This window comes from Ahaetulla prasina, chromosome 11 (assembly GCF_028640845.1).
Source record: "Ahaetulla prasina isolate Xishuangbanna chromosome 11, ASM2864084v1, whole genome shotgun sequence".
In the NCBI taxonomy this organism is placed as follows: domain Eukaryota; kingdom Metazoa; phylum Chordata; class Lepidosauria; order Squamata; family Colubridae; genus Ahaetulla; species Ahaetulla prasina.
In genome coordinates, this window is record NC_080549.1 from 2,723,798 (window position 1) to 2,741,280 (window position 17,483).

Consider the following 17,483-nt stretch of genomic DNA (forward strand, 5'->3'; position numbering starts at 1 on the left):
CCCTGAGCTTAATTCTTTTTAAAAAGCAAAAAATAATAATTATTGAAATTTGTGTTTCCATTTTGCTCTCCCCTTTTCCTGTTTTACAGTTTTTACTGCTTTTGTCTTCGGTTAGAGAAGTTGGGTGGCTAGGTACATTTTTTTATTGTATACTCTAGCAAAAACTACTCTTCCAACATATTCTGTGTGCAAAGTTTACTGGAAAACTTACATTACAAGCCAACACAAAGCATGGGTTTCCATTTTACAATACCCTGTAATTAAATTCATCCCTTTCCCCCCTAAACAAAGACCCCTCTAACACATCGAACGGAACAAAATCCCTCTGGATAGGCCCAACTGCAAGACCTTAAAAGACAAAATAATAATAATAATAATAACATCTTGTATTCGTTCCACAGTGTGGAACAAAACCTCAGCACCGGTATGAAACAAGCATTGTAACAGGACTGATACAAAAAAGCTGATCTCGGTTTAGTGATCCCAGTTAAGATTTCACTCTCCAGCTTTTCGTTCTTCCCTCTACTCAACTAACCACACCTTAAATGGCCTCCCTCCTTTCTCCCTTCTTATGTGTGACCCCAATTGGTCACCCTACCTACATTGCCTCAAACCATGGTCAGGGGTGACCTCCTTTTCCTCCAACTCCAGATAAGGTTGGAGAAAGAATGAATGCCCCAGCCATAACTATGCTCCTAAGTTTCAGAATGGATGCGTTCAGCCAAGGTTCCCTTTGGTTTCTTGTCTCCAGGACCCCAAATCTGAAAAAATTAATCTGGTTTAAAAAGGCAGCTTGATCCAAATAAACCACGGACTCTGGCAAGGGACTCTTCACTGAGACTCAAGCTTCAATGCACATTGCAAAGCATGAGATGGTGAGAAAGAGAGAGAAACTCAGCCCCCATCCCTCCACCAAGGATACCAGCTTGAAAAATTCAACCCTGCATATTTTGGGGAATGGATCTCCTGCAGGAGGAGAGAGGAAAAACAGGGCATTCAGACTGGTTGAGGGCCTCCTAGACTAAATTCTTCTTTCTTTAAAACCATGCACGGCAGGGCAGTATCTACTCCGTGCCTGGTTCCTGCCGGATTTCCCGAGACTGAAATGGGAGGTTTGGCAAAATGTAGTTCTGGAAAAATAAAACCTCTCCCACTTCAGACCAGTCCTGATTGGGATGGATTCTCCCATGATGACATGGTTGATGGCTAACCTATCTTCAGACTGAAAAATGGGGAGATCATTTGCTTGTCCATTGTAGCCAAGTTGAACTGGGTGGAAATTGTTTGAACATTCAGGAGAAAGTAAAAAAAATAATAACAATATTTTTTTTTCCACAGAAAACACAACTGCAGGGAACACCTGTCCGTGGTGTCGCACGAGGCCTGGCTTAGAAGAGCGGGATCCATTCTTCAACTTCACAGGTTTTCTGCTCCACTCTTACCTCGCTGCTTCTCCTTTTTAGATGTCGAAATACAAGGCCGATGACCTCGGGGAGGAGGGAGATGAAGATCAGGCAGAAAATCGCCAGCCAGGAAGAGGCGAAGGACAGCAGCTGGGCAAAAACATGATGCATCCTTTGATGCTTCAAGAAAGGCCTGGGAGGAGAGGAAGAGGGGACAGAGGGAGAGAGAGGGATGGAGGGAGATGAGGGAGGGAGAGAGAGATGGAGAGAGGAGGGAGGGAAAGGGGGAGAGAGAGGGAGAGGGGAAGAGAGAGAGAGAGGGAGGGAGAGACAGAGAAGGAGGGAGACAGAGGGTGGGAGAGAGAGATGGAGAGAGGAGGGAGGGAGAGAGAGAGAATGAGAGAAAAACAAAACAAGAAAGAGACATGCATCAATTCGGCATTTGAGCCAGACAGCATCAACTGGGATAGTCACGACAATTAGAGTCCATCCTACGAGGAACTGGGGTCAAGATTCCAGGCCCATCTGCCCTATCCTGAATTAACCCATCCACTTCTACAAAGGTATGTGGGGAAGGCCTCGGGAGACTGGGCCAAGAGAATGGTCAGAGAAAAGGAAAGCATACCCTGCAGCCGTAGAGCCGGTAGGGCAAGAAGAAACCCTCCCTAGTTTCTTAGGCTGTAAAAGAGACGTCAGGAGAATTGAAAGTTTTGGTCCATTTCACTTTACGTTAAAGTAGGATTCAGCTCATCTGCTTGGGATTCCCATCTGGTTCACCCCACGAGGTCAGATAAAAGACAGAACAGCCTGCAGCTGTAGAGTGGGTAGGGGGAAAACCTCAGGAGAGACCCTCCCTAGTTTCTCAGGCTGTAAAAGAGGTGGCGGGAACTTAGCCGTGGATTCTGTCACTCTGGTTTTACATTAAAGTAGAATTCGCTCCTCTGGTTGGGATGTTTGTCTCATTGGTCCCATAAAGACAACACCTTCCCCCAACCCAATCCTCTAAGATGGTCGTCTCTGAAGCAGTGGTGAAGTCCAATTTTTTTTTACTGCTGGTTCTGTGGGCATGGCTAGGTGGGCGTGGTGTGGCTAGGTGGGCATGGCTTGGTGGGTGTGGCAGGGGAAGGATATTGCAAAATCCCCATTCCCACCCCACTCTGGGGCCAGCCAGAGGTGTTATTTGCCGATTCTCCAAACTGCTCAAAATTTCCGCTACCGGTTCTCCAGAACCTGTTAGAACCTGCTGAATTTCACCCCTGGTCAGAGCCTGTGATGAAGACCACAGACAATCAAGGAAAGAAACAAATGGATCATTGGACAAACCAACTCAAGTGTTCTCACTCAAGGCTCAAATTGTCTTATTTTGCGCCCAGGATGCAAAGATCTAGCTCTCCCTGGGGAAGCCTCTGAGGCTGGGAATGGTGGGAAGAACGAGAAGGAGACAATCGGCAGCGAAGCAGATGGACTCAGTTACAGCAGCACCGAGAGTCTTATTGGAGATCTCAAGGACATATCACCAGGGAGGTCCATCTAATCACAACAGAAGAGTCAACCGACTTGATGGCTTCTAAGCGTCACCAAGCAGAACATTCAAAAGAAAACCACTGAGCTGGCAAAGTCTACAAACTCACGAGCTAAATCAGGCTGCAATTCTCTGGGGACTCTGAGCTGTGGCAAAAGCTCTGAAGCCATTTCAGTTTGGAGGTCAAGAACAGCCACCTCCAACATTTCCTCCTAAACCTCCAGAGATAATAAGTTTATGCTGATTAAAGTTGGGGTGCTGCGCATCCGTTTCAAACTGACTTTGGCTTAAAAGTTTAGGACTCTGCAGAGGCATTGACGAAGGGACCATCTTGTGTTGTGCTGGGGAAACTGTGAAGTCTTGGCAATGCTTACCAAATGATGCCTCCCCAGAAGAAGGAGAAGAAGACATAGAAAATCAAGGAGCCCCAGATGACAAAGTGGTTCATCCATGTCCAGAACCGAGTGTCTAATGCCAGCTATGGAAAAAAAAAAGAAACAAACAAGAAATTTGACATTAGGATAGAATAACAGAGTCGGAAGGGACCTTGGAGGTCTTCTAGTCCAACCCCCTGCCCAGGCAGAAAACTCTACACCACTTCAGACAAATGGTTATCCAACATCTTAAAAACTTCCAGTGTTGGAGGATTCACAACTTCTGCAGACAAGTTGTTCGCCTGATTAATTGTTCTGACTGTCAGGGAATTTCTCCTTAGTTCTAAGTTGCTTCTTTCCTTGATCAGTTTCCACCCTTTGCTTCTTGTCCTATCCTCAGGTGCTTTGGAGAATAGCTGGACTCCCCCTTCTTTGTGGCAACCCCTCATTCCTACCTCAAATTCACATTGTGCTGATTTTTATTGATCCTAATCAAAATCACCACTACTTCCAATCTGGCTCCTCCAAGATGAGTTTGACAGGCCTGGAAGACATCTTTGTTGAATCTTCAGGCTTGCCACATTTACTGCTGTGGGAAACTGGGAGGGGGGGATTGTATGGAGCCGGGGTGATATATAGTCATAACAACATTCCTTTCTCAGAGAGTCAAGGACATCTTGCCCTGCATCTGGACGGCTGGAACTGGGAGGCATCTCCAGTTGGGGACGGTGCTTTGATGGGGCCATGTGATGGATATGTGGGTGTCGGGCAGGGATTTGGACTTTCCTTTGGGTGGGGGAAACCTGGAAACTTTCAGATTCAGGTTTTCCCAGATGTGCCAATATGACATCTCTAATAAAATGGAACTTTGAGGAACTTCAGACCTCAGAGTTTTCTTTCATTGGGGGTGCTACTTGAAACCCTGACAAAGTTGTTCCTGTCATCCAGTTGGCTTTGAGAACAGGTGTCACTTGGATCAGGGCAAGAATTTAATCTCACCAAGATCTGTAATATCAGATCCAGCCTGTCAAAAGTGAGTATTTTTTAACGATAATAATAATAAAAAAGAACGGTAACCTTTAGTGTGACTGTGAAGACCAAGACAGTGAAAACCATTGTCCCAAACGTCCAGAGTCCTGCCATCTGAAAAACACAAGGGCAAAACTTGCAATTAAGAAATATTGCTGGATGCTGCCTTGAAGACAACAGTGCCTGTAAAATAATTGCAGGTTAAAATAAACACATTTTAAAATAAGATGTAGACTTTGGGCCTCACCTTTCCGTTGTCCTCTATCGAGGCAGATTGAAAAAGAAAGTAAGCACCGAAAAAAAAGACGCAACCGTCAAAAAGGCCCAGGAAGGTCCAGTAGACGAAAGGCTTCAACTGGAGCATGGCGTTGTCAGAAACATTCCTACCAAGAAAAACACAAAATTTGGACCTCAAATACAGGGCCAAGATATCAGAAATGCAAACTGCATCCAGAAAGAGCTTGAGAAAGGAGGTCAGTGAAATAAGACCAAGGAACTATCTCACTGCCTGCAAGATTGACAGGAGGAGGAGGAGGAGGAGGAGGAGGAGGAGGAGGAGGAGGAGGAGGAGGAGGAGGAGGAGGAGGAGGAGGAGGAGGAGGAAGAAAGAAAGAAAGAAAGAAAGAAAGAAGGAGAAGAGGAGGAGGAGGAGGAGAAGAAGGAGAAGGAGAAGAAGGAAGGAGCAGGAGCAGGAGGAGGAGGAGGAGGAGGAAGAAAGAAAGAAAGAAAGAAAGAGGAGAAGAGGAGGAGGAGGAGGAGAAGGAGAAGGAGAAGGAAGGAGCAGGAGGAGAAGAAGAAGACGAAGAAGAAGATCATCTCATACTCACAGATACAACTTTGGGAAAGCCAACAATACATCAATAGGGACATGCTGTTCCAGGAGACTGTAGGCCACGATTGGCAGAGAGGTGAAGCAGATGTTGAACATAGTCAGGTAAGCCGCATCATAGAGAGGCTGGAGTGAAAAAGAGAAGGACTTGAGCAGACAATCATTTTCGGTGGTTGATTTCAGGTTTTGCTCTCACCCAGATCCAAGATGGCCAAATAAATATGGGAATATAATTATTGGACCATCCTGTATTCCAAATATATATATAATCTATCTATCTATCTATCTATCTATCTATCTATCTATCTATCTATCTATCTATCTATCTATCTATCTATCTATCTATCTATCTATCTAATTATTGAACAATCGTGTATATATATTGCATCTGATTTATTGAACAAAGGATGTTAAACCCCATTCATGGTTTCTTGAAAGTCCAAGGCAAAAAGTGTGAGAAAAATACAAAAGTTGTCACCAACACATAGATTCTTAGCAAAGACACGCAACGATTCCAACCACCCAACTATCAGCAATATCAAATCTTGGGGCAAGACAACCACTCTGTGATTATTATTTTTTAGGGGGCAAAATGCCTGAAAACCTTTTTGAAGAACACGTCAAAGCAACCAAAGCAAACCAGGTTTGCATTGTTGCGTTCCACTTTGCAAACTCCCAAGGCCTGGAAAGACGAAACCAAGTCCCTCTGAAGCAGCAAAATCCCACTCGTTGAGTCCAGCTGGACCAAACACGCTGGGACAGGAGGGCCCGCTGGAGCCGTCCATCTGTTTTGCTCATTATTTCCTCCTGAATGAGATTTTTTTTCTGGGACAATGGCTCCTTGGCAACCCCTAGCTAATGAGGTGGCTCCAGTGGGCCTCACCTAAGGAGGACAATCAAGGCAGTCAGAAGAAGGAGGAGAAGGCCTCCTTCTGGGTGAAAAGAGCCCAAAACTGAAGTCCTTTGAGGGCAGCTGCAGGCCCACTTCCTCCTCCAAGGATGATGGGGACAGCTGCAGAACGAAACAGTGGGCTCGCTCGCTCGTTTAGGAAACAATCGTTCAAACCTGGAGTCGCTTGGACGTCCCCCCCACATGCACAACAGCTTCCCCTCGTTCATCCGTTCACACCTGCCCTTTGCAGGAGAGTCAGTTCAACGCAGGAGTGGTTTGGGATGCAAGGGGTTTCTTTTGTTAATGGGGGAGGGTCTTTTTTCCCCCAAAAGGGAGGGACGGAGGGAGGGCAGAGAGGGGGTGGGGGTTGCTAGCAGCTGCAATTTTGCAGGACAAAGAGGGAGGCTGAAGGACCAACTTCTCTATTGGGTTGGCAAGAGGAACCATTTAAAACAAAACAAAACCAAAGAAGACAAAATGAAAGGCATGATTTATATAATTGTAAGAGAGCTTCTTCTCCCCCTTCGTTCAAACTGGGAAGGGATACAGACTGGCCCTCCTTCATGAAAAATAACACCAAACTTCCAATCCCCCTGAAGGTGCAAGGAAAACAAGAATTTTGTTGCCCCAAATGGTCCTTGACTTATGGCCACCAGTGATCCTGGAATTTTGGCTGTTGAAGTTGTTGCAACTGTGGAATCCCCACGTGACTGGACTCGATCTCATAACTGTTTGAGGATGGGTGTTAAATGAATCTAGGGAAGATTAGGACCAGGGGAGACATGATAGCAGTGTTGAGGGGCTGCCACAGAGAGGAGGAAGGAGGTCAAGCTATTTTCCAAAGCACCCGAAGGCCAGACAAGGAAGAATGGATGGAAATTGACCAAGTTAAGCAACCGGTTTTGATCACAACGACAATAATGACAGCCACCCAACCGGTGTCAACTTACCTGCTGTGAAAAGCCACAGAAAAACTGATATAAAAACTGTGGGAAAATGAAGCAAAGGTTCTAAAAGAAATATGAGGGGGGAGGGGGGAGAGAAAAAAAACATGTTAATAAGAAAACTAGGTGACGTAAATGTTTTTTTACCGCATTTTAAAACTGAGAGAAACCTTTAAATGTATATTCTATCCCAGTCTTTTGCTCTCCACCTTCGGCTGTGAATTCCCATTAAATTGGCATGGTGGTGGATGGTGCTTAGGTTGTTTACACCATTTTTCAATTTTCTTGGTTTGTTATTCTCTATTAGCAGACCATCATTTTGCATCAGACTTTTCTTTCTTGTATCTTTATGTACTTTTTGCGAAGTAGAGTAGAATAGAACAGAACAGAACAGAACAGAACAGAATAGAATGATAAAGAGAAGAGAAGAGTGAATAGAGTAGGGTAGGGTAAGGTAGGATAGAGTAGAGGAGAGGAGAGTAGAATAGAATGGAGAATAAATAGAGAGGGGAGGAGAGGAGAGGAGAGGAGAGGAGGAAGAAGGAAGTAAAGAGAGAAGGAGAGAGGGGAAGGAAAGAAGGAAGGAGGAAGGAAAGGGAAGAGAGAGGGAGGGAGGGAGGAAGGAAGGGAGAGAGGGGGAGGGGAGGAAGGGAGGGAGGAGGAAGGGGAGAGGAGTGGAGAGGAGAGAAGAGACGAGAAGAGAAGAGAGAATAAATAGAGAACAGAACAGAACAAAGAGAAAAAAAGAAGAAGAGACTAGAAATAGTCCTCAAGTTATGACTGCAATGGAGTCTGCTAAGCAACTGGTCCTAAGTCAAGGACTACCTGTGGAATGGAGTAACTGAACATCAGTGTGACGTACAAAACGGCGGGTCCTGCACTCCATTCTTCTGTCCACCCTCATTCCCATTTTGCCCCCTACCCCAAGGATATTGCTGGTTCTGTCCCCCCAACTCCCAAGAGCGTTTTGCTTCCCTGCTAACCTTCTCCTGAGCATCCCCCAAGGACTGGCAGCGGCATAGTACCACCACCCCCACCTGCCTTCCCCTTGACCCCTCCACACCTCAAACCAATTCGCCATTCCCTTTACCTTATAGAAGAAATACTGTACAAGATGGGATATTCGGACATAATACAAATGCCCGTGACCCAAGAGCAGTCTTTTCAAGTGTTTAAACTTGGGGATGGCATAGTCGCTGTTCCGGGCGGCTTGGCGTCCCTCTTTTCCCTTGATACCTGGCCGAGGAGAAGAATGGAGCAGAGTCAACCATGCACATCAGAGGCCTCAATATCCAGATCCTCCAGAACTTTATAGAAGCTCTCTCAGCCTGGCTCCTATGTGTTGTGGAGCTCATGTGCGCCGTTTCCTTTGACCCGGGGTCTCCAAACCTGGCAACTTTAAGACTTATGGACTTCAACTCTCAGAATTCCTTAGCCAGCCACGAATGATAGAGTTGAAAGGGACCAGAAGGATACCCTAGTCCAGTATTTCTCAATTAAGCCAACTTTAAGACTTGTGGACTTCAATTCCCAGAATTCCCCAGCCAGACATGGATGATAGAGTTGGAAGGGACCAGAAGAATCACCTAGTCCAGTATTTCTCAATCAAGCCGACTTTAAGATTGTGGACTTCAACTCCCAGAATTCCTCAGCCAGCCACGAATGATAGAGGTGGAACTTGGAAGGGACCAGAAGGATCACCTAGTTCAGTGTTTCTCAACGTAGGTGACTTTAAGACTTGTGGACTTCAACTCCCAGAATTCCCCAGCCAGACATGAATGATAAAGTTGGAAGGGACCAGTAGGATCACCTAGTCCAGTGTTTCTCAACCTAACCAACTTTAAGACTTGCGGAGTTCAACTCCCAGAATTCTGGAAGTTGGAGTCCATAACTCTTAAAGTTGCCATTTTTGGAGACTCCTGCCTTTGACCAACACACTCCCAGAGGGAGAAGACCCCACTATGGGTCAAAGCATTCCTTACCGATGCCCACGTGAGCTTCCAAAATCATGCTGACGTCATTGGCACCATCTCCAACAGACAGCGTGATGGGACTGCCTTTGGAATTCTTCACCATGCGGACGATCTATGGGGAAGAGATGGATGGTGGATCAGGAAAGGTTGGTTGAGATATTCCCCACCCACCTTTGAACCGGCTTCCCAAGGACCGCACCCCCCTGAAGACCGAAGTCAAGAGCAGACCGGATATTTATGGTCATGGGTTTGTTCTCCAAAGAGGTGCCTTCCAGCATTCACACTGAAGAAAGGCTGTCCCGTGCCAGGTTCTGCTGGGACAGGAAGTGGCTTGGCTCACTTACAGAAAAGCATCAACACACCTGAGCCTTTTGCAACGGGGCCATCCGGCAGCACAAGATGGCGGTGCACTTCAGGCAGATCTGAAGGAAGATGTTCTTGTAATGGGAGAAGTTGGAATCTTGCGAAGGGTTAAGGATCAGGGAAAGGGTAGCCCCTTCAATGACCAGTCCATAGTCAGAACTAGATGCCCAGTTTCTGAAACAGAGAAGGGTGACTTGTTGGCCGGAGACCTTGAGATGATCCCCAGCTGTAGTCAGAAGAGCCAAGGAGGAAGAAAATGAGGATAAGTGAAACTCAAGGAATAGCAACCCTTCTATTCTTCTGGCTGTTTTAATCCTTTAAGAGTCAGACGTGTCAGGAAATGTCTTTTATGCGCTACTTAAATGGGTTACCCTTCTTTAGCTGAGAAGGAAAAGAGAAGAGATGGAAAAACAGCAGCTATGGATTCTCTGCAAGAAAGAGATCCAGGAAGAAAGACAAGGAGAACTCAAGATATCAAGCAACGTGATTTAATGGGACCAAGGCAGGTCCAACTGAGATCAGCTCTTACGTTAAAAGTGGATGCACTAGGAACAACGTCAGCTCCAAATACCACAGGCCACAAAAGACCATCCTTAGGGATGTCTCCTCTCTGTCTGCCTCGAGTTCAGAGCTCTCCAAATCTGGCAACTTTTAAGACTGGTGGACTTCAACTCCCAGAATTCCTCAGCCATGGATGCTGGCTGAGGAATTCCGGTGGGGTTGAATTCCACAAGTCTTAAAGTTGCCAAGTTTGGAGGCCCCAGACTTACATTACCGCAAAATGTCGCAGTGGCAATTGACCCATACCCTTCATACATTGGTGCTTCTCAACTTTAAGAATTTTAAGAGGTGTGTGTCAACGGTCCGACTAGCAAACTCAAAAGAAGTAGACGCTCTCGGGATCTTTGAATTCCCCAAAGAATAACTTTGTTGGATACACCATCTCAGAACTGCAGAAGCGAAACCAGCTCCGGTTTTCTCATGTAAACGCTCACTTAGTTAAACAATAGATTCCCTTCCTCCCCATCTCGGGTGTTCACATTGTCCAATTATAAATCTTCCTTTGGGAACAGTCCATGTATCCATCTAACACCTGCAGTAGTTGGGGAGGTTCAGGCTTTTACAGTCCGTAGACGAAATCTTAGCATTCCATTTCCCCCCTCCATCCTCCCATATGAATGGCAAGTTGAAGAGTGATAGAAGCTCAGAAGTAGTGAAGGGATTCAATCTCGACAGTATGGACTTCAATTCCCAGATTTCCCTAGCCTGCACTCATGGCTGAGGAACTCTGGGAGTTGAAGTCCACACCTCTTAAAGTTGCCAAGGTTGAGAAACAGTGCTTCGGTTGCTGCTTAGGGTCCCCACTCACTTCTTCCCTTGGGGCGCGTCGGTCACCAGCTTTTTGTGGTAATCCATCAGCAGTTCGTGAAGCTGCTCCATTTTCCTGTCGCCTTCCTCCACCGTTTTTGCGGTCAGCAGCAGGAGCTCTGTGTTGGTGTGGAAGAGGCGACTTGCATAGCAGGTGGCTTGGGCGGTCTCCAGCTTGTCTCCTGTCAGCACCCAGATCTTCATGCCTGCCGCGTGGAGGGCCTCGATGGTTTCAGCTGCAAACTCCTGGAGTCTACAGGAAAACCGATGGAAATGACTCAACCAACGGATGGGATTTTCCTCAAAGCTTCCTCTCTATTTTCCCCTTCCCTCCCCCCCAAAAAAAAACCCCTGACAAATCACTCGGTTTCTTTTTAGGAAAGGGGTCCTTCAGAACATGTATGTAGCAAGGAAGCGGTTGAGCTATGTACACCAACCCATCGAGGACAGCAATATTGTGGTCCGCCAGCAGCCTGCGGAGCTGACGAGTAAGGAGGCTGGGGAGGACCATGGGTCAGTCCTGGAGTCAGGGGAAGGCCCGGATAAGGGCTCTGTGTCGGAGGCAGAGCCCTCATCCTTTTTCCTCCCTCTCTCCCTCCCTCTTTCTTTCTTTCTTTCTTTCTTTCTTTCTTTCTTTCTTTCTTTCTTTCTTTCTTTCTTTCTTTCCTTCCTTCCTTCCTTCCTTCCTTCCTTCCTTCCTTCCTTCCTTCCTTCCTTCCTTCCTTCCTTCCTTCTTTCCTTCCTTCCTTCCTTCCTTTTCTTTCTTTCTTTTCTCTCTCTCTCTCTCTCTCTCTAACAAACCCCTCCACCCCCCATTTTTTGCCTAGCAGGCTTCAGCTTTTTTATCTTTTAAAAAATGCTTTTAAAAGTAAAAAAAAAAAGGCTCTGAGATCAGGCACCTCAGCTGGGATCGTCAGAGCCTTGTTTTAACCCTTTAAAAGCATTTTTTTAAAATAATCTCTTCTTTTAAAAGTTAAAAAAAAAGGCTCTGACGATCGTTTGGCTCAGCTGGGCATGGGTGGGTGGGCCCCCAGGGATTTTTGCTACCGGTTCTCCAAACCACCCGCCACCATCGCTACCGGATCGGGCGATCTGGTCCGAACCGGGTGCATTTCACCCCTGGTAACCCCCCATATTTTCTGAACGCAGAAAGTTGGTGTGCAAAGCATGCCCTTACTCATGTGGCTAATAAACTGGCAAAATGAAAGGTTTCCCACTTGAAGAGAAGAATTTGGGCACACCATACCACCATCTGATTAAAGCTGCTGATGTTGAGATTTCAACTGCCTTGAAAGGCACGATGGGTTATCTGAACTAGGCGGTGGGGCTTACTTGTCTTCTACGGCGGTGGAGCCAATCAGACGCATGTCCTTCTCAATTTCATCAAAGACTTTGGCCATCCTGGCTTCTCGGTTGTGTAGGGCCACGGTGGCTTCCTTAATCTGGGCCTCCAGAACCTTGTAGACCGCGGAAGATATTTCTTTGCAGGCCACACAGAGTGTCCGGTACCCATCCTGAGGGACAACAAGCAGAAGATGTCATCCCTGAAGCCAAGTCATTCCAGCAGAGAGGCACCCAAAGCCATTCTGAAATAGAGCCCATAGATGGCGGCTTTTCGATGCTGGCTGGGACTGCCGCTTGCTAAGATGACACGAAGATGCAGAGAATACCCTGGACTGATTTTCTCCATGGGGAGAGCCAATCTCAGAAGGTGTTTGCCCTCTTAATTCTAAACTATGCCCTCTTGAAGGGAGGAAGGAAGGAAGGAAGGAAGGAAGGAAGGAAGGAAGGAAGGAAGGAAGGGGAGGAGGAGGAGAAGAAGGGCTCCACCAATTTCTTTCCTTTAAGTTGAAGATGATGAACATCTACAACCACAGAAGGTCTGAAGGACTTACCACTGCATTCTGTTCCACATGGACTCTTGTCCTTTGTGCTTCAGCGGCAGGGACCCGTGGGAAAATGGAAGAATCCGCTCCTTTGCAAAACAGGAATATTCTTCCTAAAAGACAGGGACAGTACAAGATACAAGGCAGTGGTGAAATGCAAAATTTGTTCTGTGGGCGTGGCTTGGTGAGGGGGGGGTAATGTGAGCGTGGCCAACTTTTTTTTTTACTTTTAAAAGCATTTTTTCTATAACTTCTTCGGCCGAAGAATGTAAAAAAATTATGCTTTTAAAAGCATTTTTTTTTACTTTAAAAGAAAAAAAAGCCTCTGACGATCAGGCAACTCAGCTGGGATCGTCAGAGGAGCCTTTTAAAAGCATTTTTTCTTTTTTCTTTTTTTTAAATGCTTTTAAAAGGCTCTGATGATCCCAGCTGAGCTGGGCGATCATCAGTCTTTTTTTTTTTTAACTTTTAAAAGCATTATTTTCAGCCGAAGAAAAAATGCTTTTAAAAGTAAAACAACAACAACAACCTCTGATGATCGCGTGGCTCAGCTGGGATGGGGGGTGGCAGGGATTTTTTGCTACCAGTTCTCCGAACCACCCGCCGCCATCGCTACCGGATCACCACCACCCTGCGCTCCCCCCCCCGCTTTTGGCACGCAATGGCAAAAAGGTGAGAGCCATCACTATCCTCTATCAAAGGATATCCCAGGTTTCTACTCACCATCCGGCATCTTCACGATAACGCTCATCCGGCGACGGACGCAGTCAAAATCAAGGACATTCAGAAGTTCATATCTTGGGGATTTTTTTAAAGGGAAGAAAGAGAAGGAATATTTAGCGGTGAGGAACTGATAGAAATTCTAACCCCATCGAACTCAAACAAGGAAGACGCTAGGCGTGAAGAAAATCAGGACCGTACGTTAAGTTCCCAGCAAAACCGATTTATGATTGACGCTAAATCATAAATATAAAACACAGACGTTAACTGGAACAATGTAAAACATAAAGGTGCATGTAAACACAAGCAAGACTACTTGCAGAACAGAATTGCAGAAATATTCCAGGGAAACTATATTAAAAAACTTATGTATGCATGTATGTTTTAGGCATTTTTTTTTCAGACACTAATTGTCCTGGTGTCCCAAATATGGTGAATTCTTCTGGAATTTTATGGATCTCAGCTTCCAGGTATGACACCAGGATGAATGGAAAGACTAAATCTGGATGTCCAAACTTGGCAACTTTAAGACTTGTGGACTTCAACTCCCAGAATTCCTCAGCCAGCGAATTCTGGGAGTTGAAGTCCACAAGTCTTAAAGTTGCCAAGTTTGGACACCCCTGGACTAAAAGCTTCCTTCAAACCTTGAAGGTTTCGTCTGAGAACATCGATGCTTTGTGGTATGATGGTAACGATGATCACAATGATCTCCTGTTTGAGTAGGAAGTTGGACTAGAAGACCTCCAAGGTCCCTTCCAACTGTTTATTCTGTTATCTGTTATCATCATCATTTTTGGATGACCATTATCATCATCATGTCATTTGCCAAGGTTGGACACCCATGGTACAGGATCTCCTGCTTGAGCAGGGGGTTGGAGTAGAAGACCTCCAAAGCACCTTCCAACTCTGCTTATTCTGTTATCATCATCATTTTTGGATGATGATGACGATCAAAATCACATTTACCAAGTTGGGGGTCAGGATCCATATCTCAAGAGGGGTTGTGATGGGCCACTCTGCTTCCAAACCCCACCTAAAGTTTCAGTTATGTATCGCAAAAGGATTCATTAGGAAAACATGGATGGAATTTCAACACCCCTGTTTGCAGAAACAGAAATGAACGTGAAAGGTTTGGGCGCGAAGCTCAACGAATGCGGCTAAATAAATCGGAGTGGAGGGGGGAACCAAAATTAAGCCAGCCAGTTCAATTCTGGATCCTTTTGAAATTTAATTCGTGCTCCTGTAACTACAGTAGCGGCCAAAATTGTGGAAACTGTTTTGGGAAAAGTGTTATTTTCTAAAACTAAGAAAAAAAAGCTCCACTTTTTTTTGGGAGTAGTATCATAAAATTACTACTAAAATTACTACTTTTTTGGAGTCGTACCATAAAATTATAAATCAATGGAAAGATAATTTAAATAAGAATGTAACACAATCACTTTTATGAAGGAGTTGCTATTAGAATAGCAGTTACAGTATAAAGAAGAAAAGTGAAACACCTAAAAAACGAGCTACAAAAATGATCACCCTAGAAAAAACGAGAAATACCAAAACTATCACCGTGTCAGTTAATCCTTAGTTGGGTAACCTTTAGCATGAATTACGGCCTTACAACATCTTCCCATGGAGTGAACCAAGTCTTTGAGTTCTGCAGCTGTTCTAAGGTGAAACCAAGATTGAATGATGGCTTCTATTAACTGGGTTTTATTGCTGGGTCGCTTCTGACTAACCAGTTTCTTTAGTCGGCTCCACAGATTTTCAATTTGGTTAAGATTTAGGCTATTCCCAGGCCATTCCAGCAGTGGAATAGGATTATCTTGAAACTCCAAAAAAAAAAAAAAAGTGGTGTTATTAAGCCATCAAACCTCAAAACTACAACTTTTCCCAAAAGGTTTCCACAATTTTGGCCACAACTGTAGCCCTGCCTTCCTTGGAAGAGGCTAACTTGCAAACGCCCCAGTGGTGGGTTTCAAATTTTTTTACTACCAGTGTGGCTTGGTGGGGGTGGTGGCAGGGGAAGGATACTATAAAATCTCCATTCCCTCCCGATCAGCCGTGACTTGGGAAGCAGCGAATAGATGGGGAGACGGGGCCAGTCAGAATTTTTACTACCGGTTCTCCAAACTGCTCAAAATTTCCGCTACCGGTTCTCCAGAACGGGTCGGAACCTGTTGAAACCCACCTCTGAAATGCACCTACCTCTCAATCTGCTTTTGGGAATTCTCTACTGCCATGAAGTTATTTTCTTGTCCTAGAAAAGTGAAACCATACCTGTCAATGAACAAAAAGGACAGAATGGCGTTGAAAAAAAAAAAAAAACAACGCGCACACAGTCACACACGCAAACGTACATGCATCGCACAGGCACACCCTTTAGGTAGTAACAAAAACCAAAAAAAAAAAACCAGCGGATTAATTAAATAAAACGAAATAAAATAAAGATTGCAGGAGGAGGAGGGTGACCAGAAAGGCGATTTTTGGGCAGGATTGTTCCTGGGCTATGGAGAGGAGGAGCCATCGCGATGGGCACGGAGTTCAAGGTCTTTACAAAACTTTCAGCTCTTTTTCCTTTTGCTGGATCGGTTCCAAGTTTTTACATCCTATTTTCACTAGCCCTCGACTTGTTCAGTGACCTTTCAAACTTGCAACGGTGCTGAAAAGAGCGACTTAAAAACCGGTCCCTGCACTTAAAACCATCTCGAAGTTCCCGTGGTCACCTGATCAAAATTTGGGGAGGGCTTGGCAACTGGCAGGTCCTTATGACAGTTTCCTGTTCTAGGGTCACCTGATCGTCGTTATTGACTTTCCCAGATGGCTTCCCGCAAGCAAAAGTCAAAGGGGGAAAGCCGGGTTCGTTTAACGACGGTGGGATTCGCTTCGCAACCGTAGCAGAAAAGGGTTGCAAAATCAGCTGCAAAATCACTTAATAACCCCCTTTGCTTAGCGACTGAAGTTCTGCTCCCAATTGTGCTCGTAAGTCGAGGGTACTTGTATTTTGATTTCATAAGTCAAACAAGTCGAATAATTTCATAAGTCTGCCCTCATGCATCAGAAGCCACTTCAAAGTGAGGCATAATTTTAATCTTTCACGCCGAAAGCACGATCAATGTGAGCGCCAGACTTAAGACTTGCACTTCTCTTGGGAAACCCATCACCCCGCCAGGTGTTAAGAATGGGAGTTCAGAATTGCTCTGCGTGGGTTTTGCACCAACACTGAGGTTAATACAGAAAGTTCTCGCATCAAACCCAAATCCATCTTTATTGCAGCCCATTTGAATTTTGTTCCTGGCGCAAAATATAAAATGGATATAACGGATTCATTTGAACCAACCACGTTCGCGTAACCACCGTGGCGTTCTCTGAAACGACTGCCACAAAAGAGCAGGTAAAACCGGGTGTGGTTGCGTGACGCTCACTTAGTGACCAGGTTGACATACGTCTATAGTTCTGGGCTCAGTTATGGTTGTAAGTCAAGAACAGTGTGTAGGTTGGGGGCACGGGAACAGATCTCCCGGTGAGCCAATCGTACAATATAACAAAATTCTCAGCAACTGAAGATGGAATTGGCCATTCATCGACCGTCTGCATGACACTCAAGTGAAACTGGGAGGGAGGGGGAAAATAATACAGTGGTAGGGGAAAAGGGCCTTACTTCTGAGCCCCCTGTAGCAAAGCCACTTCATCTGGAGAAGCTGCAACATAGATTCGTTTCGTTACGGGCTGCAAAGTTACCGCATCGATTTCGTCTTCTCGCTGGACTTGAACCGTGTGGCAGAGACACAACGCTCGAAGGAAGAGTTCTTCTTGTTTCTAGAAAGGGGGGCAACAAAGAGAAGAAACAACGTTAAACCGGGAGAATTTCAGGCCCTACAGTCCAAGGTGGCTTCTGAACAGGGGTGAAATTCAGTAGGTTCTGAAGAACCCGTTGCGGACATTTTGGGTAGTTTGGAGAACTGGCAAATACCGCCTCTGGCTGGCCCCCAGAGTGGGGTGGGAATGGAGATTCTGCAATATCCTTCCCCCTGGAGTGGGGTAGGAATGGAGATTTTGCAGTATCCTTCCCCTGCCACGTCCACCAAGCCACACCACGCTCACAGAACCGGTAGTAAAAAAAAACAACTTGAATTCCACTGCTGCTTCTGAAGAAGGTTCTGCTCCAACTGTCCCATATTTTCTGTCC

The 17,483-nt window shown here is 45.6% G+C and overlaps 1 protein-coding gene across 5 annotated transcripts in view; it reads right to left on the bottom strand.

Moving 5' to 3' along the window:
* Nucleotides 1–17,483, bottom strand: part of ATP11C (ATPase phospholipid transporting 11C) — a 68,973-nt gene that overhangs the window by 11,684 nt on the left and 39,806 nt on the right. For all 5 annotated transcript variants that reach the window (XM_058196746.1, XM_058196748.1, XM_058196749.1 and 2 more), the window contains exons 14-28: nt 16,956–17,113; nt 15,503–15,574; nt 13,307–13,380; nt 12,593–12,696; nt 12,030–12,211; nt 10,699–10,950; nt 9,329–9,503; nt 8,976–9,078; nt 8,084–8,229; nt 7,000–7,059; nt 5,156–5,283; nt 4,576–4,711; nt 4,377–4,442; nt 3,300–3,403; nt 1,443–1,596 (exon numbers count right to left, since the gene is read on the bottom strand). In XM_058196746.1, coding sequence (XP_058052729.1) covers nt 1,443–1,596; nt 3,300–3,403; nt 4,377–4,442; nt 4,576–4,711; nt 5,156–5,283; nt 7,000–7,059; nt 8,084–8,229; nt 8,976–9,078; nt 9,329–9,503; nt 10,699–10,950; nt 12,030–12,211; nt 12,593–12,696; nt 13,307–13,380; nt 15,503–15,574; nt 16,956–17,113 — 1,914 coding nt within the window. The remainder of the gene's footprint in view (nt 1–1,442; nt 1,597–3,299; nt 3,404–4,376; nt 4,443–4,575; nt 4,712–5,155; nt 5,284–6,999; nt 7,060–8,083; nt 8,230–8,975; nt 9,079–9,328; nt 9,504–10,698; nt 10,951–12,029; nt 12,212–12,592; nt 12,697–13,306; nt 13,381–15,502; nt 15,575–16,955; nt 17,114–17,483) is intronic.